Raw genomic sequence first — 15774 nt, 5'->3', positions numbered from 1 at the left:
AAAATTGCAAGAAAATCCAGAATGATAGGAATTATCTTTAAAATCTGGATGATAAAGAGAGAAAGAGACGATGAATTAGATCTGGAATTTCAATTATATTAGAAGTGATTTTAGAAGTATAAATCACTTAGCATATAGACAGTTTTATTTCAATATATTACATAGATTATATTGAATCACAATGAATGTAATTACATTTGGATTTAGCCGCACGGTCGCGGTCTATGAATAGAGAGTTAGGTACATATTTCCGGAGAATCGTAACGTTATGTCTAATACAACCTTATACAATGGCTTATAGAAGACTCCTTGAAAGTACATCCATCGCTAATTACAATATAATACATCATTCGTCGTATCCTTTTGTTCAGGACCAACACATATGCGGTTAAGTAGAGCAAACCATAAGTGATATAAGACGGAAAAACAGATATTAAGGACAAATGCCGATGACTATTAGATAATTGAAGATACGTCACTGGAAATTACAAGAATCACAAGAGACGAAACATTAATGTAACTTGCGTTATTCTTTTCATACAAGGAATTTAAAACACCCTGTAATCCAATTGTCTACAAATATAATTGCCAATAAAATATTGGTCAGCTGGAAAATGTATGATTAAAATTAACAATTATCTTAAATTTTGCACAATGTAAAATTACATTTCTCAATGTAAAATAATCTCTGTAAAGCATACTGAACGGCTTAAAAAGAGATCAGGAAGAAATGTATATTCTCTCATATATTACATAATCGATATTAAAAAATTGCGATAATATACATGTAGTAAAAATGAAAATTTTAAATTCTGAATTATAGATTCTTTAATTTTTTTTTCAAATGCCTACCGAATCTGCGTTTTGTTTAAAATTTTTCTTTTGGTCCAGCCGGTATTCTCCTCGATTCACAAATTATGAGTTATCGCTACTTCGGAATGCTGGGTCCAGCGATGTGCTTTATCACGTGACGTTAATCTCCTCGTCCTCTTCGTTCTCGGTTTGCTCTTCAGGCCTCTGAGGACTCGTGAGCGGACTCACGTCGCTCAGGTCCATCCTTGGCCGATCCCCGTCAGCGTCGCTTAGGTCCGGATTGGGATTGTTCTTGTTTGGCAACGTCTGCTCGCGCGAACCACCGGTTGCCAGAAGCTCTCGTTCCTTGCTATTTCGCCACTTCATGCGCCGATTTTGGAACCAAATCTTCACCTGTAAACATAATGGTTAATCCATTATTTCTTGCAGTGAAACTCGCAGTTTACATTGTTTGAATAAAAGAGATATTTCACGTTTTTATTATTTCTCTCATGTTCATTTTTGATACTCTCATTCTATCGACATGCAACATATGATTGTGATAGTTTAAGTTCAAGGGACCATTATTAGCCATCGATCATTTAACAAAGATTTTGTCAAATCTTTGATTTATAATTATAATAATAATATTATTCTTGTGGTATCTATTTATATAAGATTTTTATACATACATCTGAATTACAAAGAGAAATTGTATGAAACGACGTATGTGATATTAAGAAAACCCTGTTACTTTCCCATGTTAAGAAACCACTGAACAGGCTAATGTCAAACGCACATCCCTGAAAGTCCCTCACTCACCCTCGTTTCCATCCGCCTCGTCGTCCTATTAGTCGCTTTATTATACGCGTTCTACCTTGAGCGAATCACTGACCCCGGACGCGGATTGATCTACCTAAACTGCTTTCCGAATTTTCATTCGCCGCCGCCACGATGGTGTGCACTTGACACCATCACGGACTCACCACCTTTTGGGGGATCCGCGCTCACCTACACGAATACAATACTTCCCGCTGCCCCTGATTGATGCCGTGGGACGTGATGTTCGATAATTCGCAGACGTTCTCGCCGAATAAACGCTCAGAAACGAAAACCGCCTTCGTTTAAAGAAAGTCGCTCTCAAGAAATCTATTCATTTTATTTGCCCTTTTTTGCTATTTGCTTCTTGCTTTTTGCCTCCAAAGCCTGAATACAAACTCGTCGGGAGCAATCGAACATTTTGCGCGTTAAATGCATGATAAATGTATAAAAGAGTGAACATTTCCGTGGAAATTTATCATGAGATAATAATTTGAAAAATAATTCACTCACGTCTCCTAAAACAAAATCATCATACATATATAGGAAACCAAAATTAGCTGAGTGACGCATTTTAAAATTACTGCGTAATTTTAATAACACATCGTTTTAATTACGCGTAAAAGATTAATTGTGACTTTTGGAAAAAGATTATAAACACCTGCTACCTCATTTGTTCGAATAATAAAGGTAACATCGTACGATCTTTCGAATCGATTAAATAGGATCAAAAATCTGTCGATTGTTCATTTTAAGCGATGCACGCATAATTTAGCGACATAACGTTCTCGAAATACAATATTTTTCACAATATGTTTCGCGCGCCGATGGATGGGCCGAGGGATGACGCGGATAAAATTTTCGACACTTTCACAACGTATATCTTATTCGATGTACGCACGCATGCACGCACGCATGCACGTATGCACGCACGCATGTACCCGGCCGGCCGGGCGCGGTGCGTGCGTTTGACACCGCGCGCCATCATTAATACCGGCTCTCGACCTAGAGAGAGATTGAAATTTAATGTAATTTATTATTTTTTAATATATCCCAATGAAACGTTTTACGCGGATATTTTCGATGCGCCCGGCCCTCCGTCCTCCTCCCCCCCTGGCCGGTCACTCGAGGGGTTGGGAGACGCGAGTGTGTGCGCTTGACACCGCGCGAGTTAAACGCGGGTTTTGACGCGTTAATGTGTTTTTCCGCTTTATAACGAGATCGCCGGGTGTATCGCTGCGTATTGAGAAAGGAGTCACGACCATAAGCGCTCGTCGAGAGTACGAGGTTGTTTACGCGAATGATATTCAAAAGCGCGGACGGCCGCATAATCGCATCATTAATCGCAAAGATCTGTTATTAAAGCGGCTTCGCTTCATTCGGCTGCTTTTAAATGCCTCCCATTTTTTGCTCGCATTTATTAATAATAATTATTAATTAGGTATGCCGCGCGAATGCGTCCGATATTATCGTGATATATTGAATAAAGAAGCGTTGAGGATAATTATTGTAGTATCTGTAATAATATTCTCTATTCGGATTCATATATGTCGAGAAAAAATATCAGAATCTCAAAGTGACAATAAAGAGTTAAAATTATTGTTGAAATTGTATTAATACCAAGATTCTTTTATTTTAATTATTTTGAAAACACGAATCTGAAAAATGCAAATTTCAAGAAAAAATATTTATTATTATTTATTTTATTTATTTTTATTTTATTATTAAGACAGTAATAAAATAAAAAAATTATTTAGACAGTATAAAGTTTAAGATATCAAGATATTATAGTTTTTAAAATTATAAAGTTTTCAATAGAGAATCGCGATATCTAATATTGCTTATCGATTTACCGTTTGTTATATGCATTGCAAATTATTACGAGGACCTCTCATTAAGTGACAAAACGAGTAATAAAGCGATTAACATAACATATCCGCGATACGTCTCGGCATCATTATAGACCTCACAATGCGACACTAATAATTCTATCAATTACATGATTCGTTTTATCGGTGTAACGCGCTGACTCGCCGCTCGACCAATTGCGTGTCAATAATATTTGTAGCATTTATACCTAACGCTTGTAATATTGCAGAATACGCGTTTAACCAGAAGTCAATCACAGTTCACACGCATGTAGTGCCGAAATCAATTCATTGCGAATTACGGTGAATTTGATTGTAGTTGCTGATAGAAATCCGAATACCAATGAAATTTCGTAACAAATATTAAATTTTGCTAGCGATAAGATAAAATTTTCAATAGGTATTTGAGAATATATGAAAAATATGTACCTATGGATGACTCTCTAATTATTGTTTCAACGTTACAAATTTTTAGTCTTTAATATTAAATATTCTGATAAATATGTGAGATTCTACAATTAAATTAATGTTAACAAATAAAGTTTATTTTAGTCGAACTAAAAATATTTAAAATATCATCATCTATTCACACACCTATAAAATTTAATTTGCACGAATTTTTAAACTCTGCAATAAAAATTTTATTAACAATAAAATTACAACTCTCATCGTTTTTCATATATCTATTTTAATAAAAAAACTCGCTTTTTTCAAAATATCGTAAGAAAAGTCAATCTTCAAATTTAACAAAACATGTATCATTGAAAGTTAATAGCGATTCGCAAAATTTGCGACAGTCTTCCTTATTTCCGTTGCATCATTAAACCAACGCCATAGGTTAAATAAACAAGTTGGCAACCGGCTGTAAAACGGCGGGTAATTATGCGTCGAGCGCTATAACACGCGAGAGAGTCTCTAAAAGGTGAGAAAGTTGTATTCGTCTGCGCGATGAATTAATTCACCTATACTCGCTCCGCAAATTTTCATACGCTGGGGATGTATGCGCTTGACATCATGTAGACCCTAACGATCTGACGCGCGCTAATACACTCTTTAGCTCTAGGGTGTTACCCAGACGAGAGACTCTGTGCACCATTGTTGACCGTTTACTACGTACCACCCCCGACCTGAGCGATATCGTGCGTGCGTGTGTGTGCGTTGCCACGTAAGTGACGCGTGCAGTTTTAGGATATCTAACTCCCTTGTGTCTGAAAGCGATAATTAATGCATTCGCTCGACTCAAATATGGTTTGAAACTTTCCATCTTTCCTCTACGATCGTACGGTAAATTACCCTTAAACAATACTTTGTTTTCTTGCATGGGTAACTTTACGCCTCGGTAGAAAGTCAATTTTTTTGCGGCCCAACGTTTAAGAGGCTAATGAGTAAACAATGAATTTCTCGAGATTGTAGCGTGCAAATATTTTTCTCAAATACTATGTAATTTATTCTAGAATTACTATGGAGTAAAAAATCATCCCCATCAAAATAAAGTAATTCTATACTCGACGGTACGAAATTTTTGCGTCATTGCATTATTTGAAGCATACATTAGAGTGTTAATAAAACATGTATAATAATATAAAGAAATAAAAATAAAAGAGTTTAACAAAGATGAAAGAAAAAAATGCAGATTGTTTGATGCAGAAATTTTAATGGCGTCATCCAAAATGTTTCTGAATTCGATAGGGAAAAAAGAGCGCAAGTTTTTGACGCAAGATGCCGAGATCTCGCGAGTTTTCCCTACCATCTCGCAATCTCAGAATGAAGAACGAGATTAAGCACGCGGGGATGAACGGACAGGGCGACGAAATCGGTAAAACGGCGAGCAATTCAACTTCGCCGAAAAGCGCGCGGCGGCGGCAGCGTTCTCTCAGGACGGAGGTGCTTTGTTACTTTTGTTAGTTCCCGGTCTGCCTGCCGCTGACGGGACAATCAATCACCGCCGTCTCTCGGTAAACGCAAAACGAAAAGAAGGAGAGAGAAAGAGAGAAACAGAGGGGAAGGAGAGAGAGAGAAAGAGAGAGAGAGAGAGAGAAAGAGAGAGAGCGAGAGGGCCGAGGGTACGAGAGAAGATCGAAAGTAAAGCCCCGCGGTTTCCCCACGTTATGTATGCGAGTTGCCAGTTTATGCCGCACGTTTGGAGAATCCGAACGATGAAATCGGTGACTTGAGTGGTTCTTCCGAATCCTCAAAGTTATTCAAAACATTCAAAAGAACGCTCAAAAATTGTAATAAATCGTAAATTATGTAATTATTATTTCGCAAAATTTTTACTCTATTGTACGAAGAAGGATATCGTACAGACTGGATCTAGAGACTTTGTTTTTTTCGAATTCATCCACGTATAGCTGTCAAATTCGTCGATGCTTATATACGTGATGATTCTCAAAAAGACCCTCTCAACTCGAATTTCAAGCATGCTTCCTCAGAAAATTCAGCTGCGAGCGAGCAGCGTGTCAATTTTAATATCTTCTCCCTCGATTATAAGAGAGAAGTGCGATATAACTATAATCTGTAATAATCCATGATACAAAACGCGTTAAGAATTCAACATCAATAAATATTCTTGAATTATACAGTGTAAAAGAATATAGGTAGAAATAATAAAATAAATGAGATAAAAGACCTTTTTTCCAAATTATCATACAAATTTAATCAAAGTAAAGGTATTGAAATTGATATTGAAATACTTAATAATAAATCTAGTAGCTATATTATTGCATCGTTAGAATTGAACATTATTTATTTAAGTAATCATCATAAAAGATAAAATTTTTATTTAATATTGAAAAATATCTTTTTTCCCATCTTCATTATCTCTATTTTCAAACAAAATAAAAGTTGAATAATACATTAGAATAATGAAGAAACGATCTTTGATTACTCGATAATTAATTATCCATATTTCATATTTAATTATTTCACACATTCTGACAACACAAAGATTTTAATTGGTGTTAAATCTTGGAAAATTAGATAAAATCAAAGCGACTAATCGCTCTCCAATCAGCCCCCTAAATTACAAGCAATCGGTCCACCCTAGGATCGTTCAAATATCGCTATAGTCGCTAGGATCGAGCATAACGACGACATCCGAAAGGCGTTATATAGAGTGCACGAGTGGGTAATCGTTAAACGATTGGCTGCGACCTCTCTCTCTCTCTCTCTCTCTCTTGCTCTCTTTCTCTCTCTCTGTCTTTCACCCTTTCTCCTAGAGGAACCCCGAGCTGGAAATCCTCCTCCGTTTAACTCCCTGCCCCATTCCTCGCACCCACGCGCCCGCCCTTACTTCCGCCTACCCTCATACACCCCCTCGTGCTTTATCCGCGTCCCCTTCGGTCGTCCCACCCCCGGCGCTCTTTCACTCAACCCCCTGTGCCATCCACGCTGTGCCTAGTGCGGTGGTGGCGCCAGCTGGTGCAGTTTAATAAAAGACGATCGATTATGACGTCGGCCTCAGAACTACCCCTCAGCTCACTCACTCTTGCCGCTCTCCCTGCTGCCCCACCCCTTATCGGCCTGGTCACAGATCCTCACCCTCTCACCCTCTCTTTCTCTTACCCGCCCCCGCATCTCTTTTCGGGGCACCCTCTCGCACGCTCGTCGATTCCCGGAATAACGCGGAAAGGGGAAAGAGGTATGAGGAGAGGCTTTTGGAGAGTCCAGTTCCAGAAGAGGGATTATATTTCGTACGAGGAGTCACTAAAAGATTTTTTTCTTTCACAATCCTCGTACGTCGATTTAATCTTATGCAACAAGATTAATTTTCTATTATTGCATATCCAAAGAAACAATTTCCAATACGGACTATATCCATACATTTATAATTCTCCATTAAAAATAATTGAATAAAAAAAGTGCGCCTAGTATTAGATATAAAACCTAGACTACTGATTGCTCATTAAAAAGAACTCATTAAAAAGAACTCGCACGGATCGCCATGCGTCTATCATTTTAATTCTCATTCATTTGCCAATCGTTTCTCGTCTTTGGAGATATTTTTCCCTAAAATATAAAATTTCTCTCTCTCTCTCTAAATTTTTTACACTCGCGACGTCTCTCCATGTGGAAAGGGTGAGGTAAGAGAAAAGAGAGCTCCCGAGGATCGAAAACGCTGAATGGGAGGGAGAGCCAAAGGGATGACAAAGAAAGAAAGAAAGAAAGAGAGAGGACCGAGTAGGGGTTACCGTCCGTACAGGGGTAACGGGGGTGAGGTCAACGAGACTGGGGGTGGAGTGTGGATCGCGGGGGTGGATCAAACGTAAAAAGTACGGCACAAAGCTGCCGGCGCGGCGCGATCCTGCGGGCGAAAGGCAGACGGCTGTCTGATGTATGGAAAGGAAGTCGCGCGATAATAGAGGGGAAAAAGGGCCTTTGCGGATTTATCGGCGCCGCACCGACCGCCCTGGTGACGATTTAATCGATTGTTTTTCTCGGAGCGAATAAAGGCGTAATTGCGAACACCGGCGGTTCTCATTTAATTCTTTGATGCGCGGCGGTATGAAAAATCGTCCATACTACTGTTCTTTTGTCAACTTACCGACTATTTGATTATTCAACTAAAGAGCCCTACAGATTATCTTATTTAAAGTAAATCCATCGAAGAAAGTCTATCTTCCATATTGCTTAGGGAATACAAGTACGTTGGTTTTTCAATTTTAAATAAGTATAAGATCTGTAATTTATGCAAAAAGTTAAATTTGTATGCTATAAATATCTTTACCGAGTTTGCGAGATTGTAAGATTGAATTACAAGTAATTAAGACATGAGAAAAAGAGGGTAAAATGAAAATAAAATATCTTTCAATGCTCAACTTAAGATTATTATAAAATTATTAGTGATGTGAGAAAACTACAAATTTTAATATTCTGAAATTTTACTCGAAGCAAAATACATTTTGCAAAAATAAGAAAAATATCACATGATTCAACATATTGCATGATTACAATCGACTATATGAACAGTTTTTACTAGAAAAGCTGTACTAATGATAATTTAAGTCACTTCTCTATATTATATTAAAAAATTAATTACTGCTAATAAAAAGCAAATAATTTGGTGTACACGAAGGAAAGCTTTTCAAGTGTCTCCATGAAAGAGTGCGGATATCAGTCAAGGTGGTGCGATCGTAAAAATAAAAAGAGCAGCGCAAGCTGCCACGTCGCGATTCAACCGGAGATGAGCTGGCAATTGCTGATATAGAGTGAAAAAAGTCATGTGTTCTCGTCGAGACGTCACATATGAAAACTCTTTTCGGTTCGATGGAATATTAGATCGTCAAGTTATAAGTATCTTTAAGGTCGCAGAACTTAATTAATCACATTTCTAACAAGAGTTAAAATATATTAAATAATAAATGAACTGAAATTATTCTTAATGTAATATTTTTAAAGATGATTTATTTGTAATTTGCAAGATTTTTCTCCGTAAATTCTGCGACGAAAATTATTGCGACTAGTTTTTTTTTACATAAAGCCCATGATATAAGACGATGCGTGACACCAATTTTCGCGCATCATCACTAAAAAACGAGAGAAGCAACCGTGTCTCAAAATCGATGTTAGTGCACGATAAAAGTGAAAAGGAACAGGAAAGATTTACAATCGGGATATACAATTTGCAAATTTGCAATATCTTCCATCTGCATGCAAGTCATACAATGTTGTGCGAGAATGGCTACGATCCGGCGCGAATCGGAAGTGATATTTCCGGAAGAGATGTCACGAGAGCGAGATGTGTGAGCACATTGGGGATGAGGCAGGACCGACCGACTATCATTGCAAAATTATCTCTAAATATAACGAAGAATATATTTTTAAAAAATTTTAAATTTATTTTTTATTAATACTAGAATAATCAGATTTCTTTAGGGAAAGATAACAATACAAAACTTATTTCGTAACATGAGAACGAATAAAGAGAATACTTTCTCGCGTATTAAACTTTGGAAGTGCAATTAATCAAGAAAACTGTGCTCTTCGTCTAATCTCAAGTCGAGTTTCATTTCGATAGAATTTTAATTTGATCGTTAATTCAAAAGATATTTAATGTTGGAGATGAGAAATTGCGATAAATGATGATTAAGCTCGCTACCAAGGATCGCCCGGAGGACATTTTGCATCTCGAGACGAGATCCCAGAGGACGGCTTGTGTATTAAAACCGATTTTATTAAATGTTTATAATTTAAATATTAAGGTTGGATTTGCCTCTAGATTTTTGCAAGCGAAAACGCGGTGACGGCAAAGCGATTTCCCCCAACGGAATCATCGATACCGTTTGATTCTCGGCTTTCGATTCCGCGGCGCACTCCCGCCATGAGTGATTAAAGTTGATTCACAAAGGCGAGATCTATATGCATACCGCGGTATTGTATATTCATAGTTTCTTAGCTCTCGCGCTCGCTTCCGACGCGCGGGAGGGGCACCGGCGCTTTCTCAAAGTAAAATCCATAATGCATGAAGGTCCACGGGCTAAGCCGAAGAGCTTAAAGCCGTAAGATATTGCGCGGCGTTATATTCATGTTATGCCCTGCGAGAGGCAGGCCTTTGTTTTTAATATCCGCGGCAGATTGTAGCCGAAGCGTTTAGGGTAACGTTACGGCCGTCGTCCTTCGCCAGATTTTGATCCACCCCCGCGATCAAGATGAATGAACTTCTGGCGGACTGACATAAAAATGACTCGAAAAAAAGGAGAAAAAAAATATTATCCAGCATGCAGATAACGATGAGCGAGAAACTCTCGTTCTTCCTGTCATCGTGTAAAAGAATAAAAATATATCGAGCTTATGGATATTCGAAAATGACTCGGAAAAAGGATCCTGTTATTGCCTGAGATGCTGTGTTTCTCAAACTGCCATGAAAACTAATATCTCAAAACTTAAGGATAATCTTTTGGAAAAAGGATCTGGCTCTTTTATTTCATGATGTAAGTAACTTTGAATTAATTTTACTTGTATTGTAAATTTTGCAGCTTGAAATATTTGACGTTCATCTCCAAGTTTTAGTATCTCACAAGTTCAATTTTAAATATCGTTAAATTTAATATAATATATAAAAGTAAAATTATTATATAAAATTATACAAAATTTATGACATGAAAATTAAAACTATGAAGAGATCAAATTAATATAAAAAATTTTATTAGTATAAAAATTTCAGAGAAAACAATAACAAGTCTTATCTTATATAGTGTTTTAAGTAATATGAAATCTTTGGCGAAGATACATCGATGTCCTCGTATGAAAAATTATATCAAAGGAGGATTAAACGGCCGAGCCCTACGAAGACGATCGTCGATCTACAAGCTCACATTATCGCGTAAGCAATGTATGTCTTGTAAGAGGATACGAATAGAGAAACGGGGCGAGGGGGTCGAACAAAGTTGAAGGGATGAGATTTGCGACAGGCGTATCAAACGTACATATCTCCGTCTTGAGCTTTGACGATTGTGCAAATACAAGCTCGGACTGGCTCTCGTCCTTCGCCGACGGCGAGCGGCGGCGACGGTGGATTGCTCTCGTAAAAGCTTGCTCAGGGCAAACTCGAATCAACGGCGGCCCTAATGGCTACAAATTGATTTGACCGACGGAATCCGGGAAACTCGATATCCTCCACTTGAAACGCCAAACCTAATGGCCGATCTATCTAACGTGTCAACGTCAGTACCGTGGGAAAGGGCGATCTGCCCGACGTAGAAATTGAATTGAAGAGCGTTTACCTTCGCCCCCGTCGCGATAATAATTAAACGCTGTTCAAGTTCATTCACCTTCACGACAATCGTCCGATTCGTTTCCCGTTTTAAGTCATAATTTGTATTCCAGAAAGTATCTTTTACGTAAATATCGATGAGTGTTTAATGTGTTTAGATAGCCTCCTATTTATATGACAAATACATTAATTTTTTTCATCCTAAATATATACTAAATTGATTGAGTTGGCTGCGATTTATCTCTATCTAGAATATAAAAGGAAAGAAATCTCTTCACACAATACGCAGAATTCCGCGTTCTTTTTCTTTCGCGAGGATTAAATAGGCTGCCAGCAAAATAAGGGTGGAGTCATTTTTTCCCCTATTCTTTAATATAATTCGCGAAATCTGTAAGGGATCTGGGCGGAACATTCGCCTTACGACAGTAAAATGAAATGTAGAGGATTGGATAAGGATCTCTCATCACGATTTAATTTAGTGCCTGGCGATATTCCAACGCAAATGACATTATTGTACGAAAAGAATCTAATTCGCGAAATTTACGACGACTTTTAATAAGATATAGATATAATTTAATCTATGACGTATCGCTTTTTTAAATATATCTGTGTTTATATAGAAACATACATTAATTCCTTATTTCTTAATTCTTATTAATTATTATAACTATAATAAAATTAATTACTATAACTAATTAATATTAATTCCTTATCTCTTAATTCTTATTAATTACTATAACTATAATAAAATTAATTATTATAACTTATTAATTCATTATTTCTCATCACCATATCAATCGGGAGAAATAAAATAATGTTAAAGTTTGCAATGCACTCGGCAATTTTTCGCTCTACTCGAATACCTAACCCAAGACCCCGATTCGGACGACGTTGAGTAAGTTCCGTGAAATCGGCCGGGCGCAAGTAGGATCCGTGCTTTTATATCGCGAATTAAGCTCGCGGCGTGATTCTGACAGCTCCGGCAACTTGTAAGAAGAAGGGAAACCGCGTGCCCGCGTCGGTTCTGATTATTAAAAAGATAACAAGCCCCGGGGGCTCTCTTTAATTTTTCCGTCGTTTCCGCCGGTGGGTCCGACATAACGGAGACGTTCCGGGCATAAAAGTGGCCGGCCTCCTCATAATACCAGATAATTTAAGGTCGACGGCGTTGATGAGTTCTACCTACGGGCGACGCGGAAGCGATTCTGACAAGACGTTGCGCTGTCATCTCAATGTTCCCCAAGGCAGGGAAGCTTGAAAAGCTACGTCTCTTAATCCCCCGACGTGTATATTTCTTAATCTCTTAAAATGTATTTTAAAGCACGGTATAAGCCTGTCATCAACTGTCAACATTTTCACTGTGAAATATCGTACTCTTTTATATATAGTTGCTTTCGTCTATTTTATAATAATTAAAATTTAAAAGGGATTATATTCCCTTTATCTTGAATCTTTTATTTTTTAAGATACGATCTTTGTTATGACGTAAAAATGAGATAAATAAATAAATAAATATATACATTTATATATTTATTTATTTATATATCTCATTTTTACCTCTCGACAAAGATCGTATCTTAAAAAATGATACAATTAATATTATTAATATGATATAATTAAAACGATATAATTAATATTATTCATATAATATTATTTCTAATAGGCGCATATACACAGAAATCTCGATGATCGCCTTTGTGGCTTTTGAGAGCCGGGCTTTCGCGATAAATCAACATCTTCATCTCGTTAAAGGCGCTGAGAGGCATAAGGGTGTAGTAGCCAAGAAAGGGGTTGGCTCTCGCTCACCATCACTAATTACTTTAGTTATCCCCCTTTAACCCTCGACGTTCCTCTTAAACCCACCCTCGTCATAAACTGTAGTGAAGCCTCGAACCTGTGTGAAACGGCACCTCGCCTTCTCTCATCCATCGTCCTCTCTACCATTTTCTCTCTCTTCCTCTCTGTCTCTCTTTCTATCCTACTGCCTCTCAAAGTACAGATTACCCTTGGAAAAGCTTTATTATTATCATCCACCCGTGGCACCGCAAGTCCTTAATTAAATTCGAGAAAAGATTCATGGGTCCGGCACGATTCAAAGTACGATAATTCGAGGCAATCATCAAATTGCACATGTTTCTTTAAGGATATTATGGAAATAAAATTTTTTGCTAACAAAAACTGTATTTTGAAAAAAAAAATTGACTGAGCGATCGAGTTGATTAAGAAAATACGTCGTTAAATATTTCAAAAAATTCTAATTAATCTCAATAAAGTATTTTTAAAATAAATCAAGATATATACACACGTAATAATGCGATAATGGGCAAAGATATGGCGATAACAATGCTACTTCGACACGCATCCGACATGTCGATAGCTCGATAACTTAGATTGCAATACCGGCGGAAGTTCCAATAGCGATATTATCGCGCTCGCGCACGGTACATTAAGGGAGACGTGAAATTCGGCATCTGCTACCAACACTTCGCCGCTATTAAGAGACATCGAGAAGGAGAGAAGGGGAGAGAGAGAGAGAGAGAAATAGAGAACACAGAGAGGACAGAGAGGTAGAGAGAAAGAACTATCATTGGACAATAATCGCTTTTATAGGTGTTTGTGTGGCGAACCGTGATATTAGATAGCCGGCCAACGAGTGCGCAGAATCGCAATCCTCAAATCGCACCAACTCTCCGGGGGCCCCGGAACACCCTCTAATAAAGTTGAGAAAAGTTTCTCTCTCGCGCGATAAAAAGTAATGTTAGAGATATTGCGGGTGCGTTCAGTCGGAGTTCAATTGCTTTTAACGACGGGATCAAGTTCGATATGTACTTATGAAGCTGAATCGCATCGCAGCGCCCAAGTATCATTTCATTGGAATCGAGCAATCAAAATTGCCGTTTCGTTTCGATACATTCTGCCGAAGCATCTGTCGGACGAACGTATCTCTTTTTGTCTTACTTTCTACTTCATATTTCAAAATCAAATCTCTCGGAGAAATAAATTTAATTGTATTTAATTATATAATTATATTTTATAATTTAATTATATTGAAAAAAAAATTTGCAAAGAAAGAAGGAGAAGAACTAGAAGAGAAAATATTACTGACCAGTGAATCAAAGCTGTCAAAAAAATATCTCGATCCTTTGCGATGCAGGACGCTTGAAATTTCAGCGATCAAGGATGTTTACGCGTCTAATAATGAATTCAAAAATTCGGAGCTACATTCGCCATATGTATTTACGAGACGCCGAGTTTCCCTCGGGGCGGGCTTTATTCGCCGCAATTCTTATCACGTTGTTCGCGATCGTTCAACGACGACGGTGGTCGCGACGGAAGAAGGGCGCAAAATCACCTTTTGTATGCGGATTGCGAAATCGCAAGAAACGTCAATTCACTCTCCTCTCGGCGAGGACGGTCTCCGTGTGCACGTACGCGCGCCTGATCCTTAGATTTTCTCGTAAAACCAGCGACCAGAGTGAGCCTCGACCAATGGCGGTGAAGGCATGGCGCTCGAGGTGTGAATTATACATGAGGATATATCCCTACATACCGGTCCTCCACACCGCCTTTCTCCCTTTCCCGCGCGTCGCGCACACGTTGTCTTTCTTGCTCCCCCGTATTATTCACCGCGACCACCATTCATTCAACCAGACACCGCTTCTTGTTTGCCCTCGCATTCGCCGGTAACATCTCGATTGCACAGAGCAATAATTATTTCTAATTTTTAACGATTAAACGCGAACCACGAACTTGTTCGCGAGATTCGGATTTTATTAACTTTGTTCAATCAAAGTTAACGTCCTTCAAATTTATACAATAAAAAATATAATCTTTCTATCTTTAATCTTTTATAATATTTATTACATTTTATAAGATAATTTTTTCGTTCTTTCCTCTCCCTTCATCATTTCTCCAACCAAATATTGTCTTTATTCAATTCTTTTACTTAATTAAAAGATTCAATATAAGAAGTGTATAATTTGTAAAATCCATTTTAGACAGAGTAAAATTGATCTTACAAATTATTTAATTATTTATCTTGTGAGTCTTAAATTTTAATTATTTTTAATATCAGTCTAAAGATTAATCAACGATCTCTTTATTTTTCTATCACCTTGCAACACGTGTTACAAAAAGGCATAATTATTTCGAATAGAATTACGTTTACACATTCTTAAGTACCGATTTGCATTTTACATATGCTCATATTGCGAACAGTATCGACGTATCACATTGATATACACGGGAGACAGAGCAAACGAGACTTTGTCTGTGTATGGGTATGTGTGAGAGAGAAAGAGCGAGAGATTTAGGCACATAATACCCAGGCTCGGATTTAATCGGGCGATGCCAGTTCATTAATTGCACACACAGGTATATACGTTGCTGTACGCGTGCACATGAGAGCTGGGCATCCCGATGCCGTTGCCGGCTCGGTAATGAAACTAAACGATATCCGCGGAAATGGTACTGCGAGTTAGTTTCATTTGATTTCATGAGCGTAGTCCAGCCGTTTTCGAATGTCCGCGATGTACGATAATCGTCAATCGAACCTTTTATTCTATTTTCGAGTTGTTCGCTAAT

General features: G+C 37.8%; 1 protein-coding gene across 1 annotated transcript in view; it reads right to left on the bottom strand.

Moving 5' to 3' along the window:
- Positions 1–5: 5 nt before the first annotated feature.
- The window catches only part of Dbx (homeobox protein Dbx), a 34146-nt gene continuing 18377 nt past the window's right edge, over positions 6–15774 (bottom strand). Inside the window, exon 5 of the mRNA XM_083105333.1 lies at positions 6–1206. Coding sequence (XP_082961459.1) covers positions 964–1206 — 243 coding nt within the window. The 3' untranslated portion in view covers positions 6–963. The remainder of the gene's footprint in view (positions 1207–15774) is intronic.

The sequence above is a fragment of the Camponotus vicinus genome, unplaced genomic scaffold (assembly GCF_025532165.1).
Source record: "Camponotus vicinus isolate PSW18456_S1 unplaced genomic scaffold, iyCamVici1.0 SCAF_7, whole genome shotgun sequence".
NCBI lineage: Eukaryota > Metazoa > Arthropoda > Insecta > Hymenoptera > Formicidae > Camponotus > Camponotus vicinus.
Note: the sequence above shows the minus strand (reverse complement) of the source record. Positions and strands in the feature narration are given on the sequence as shown.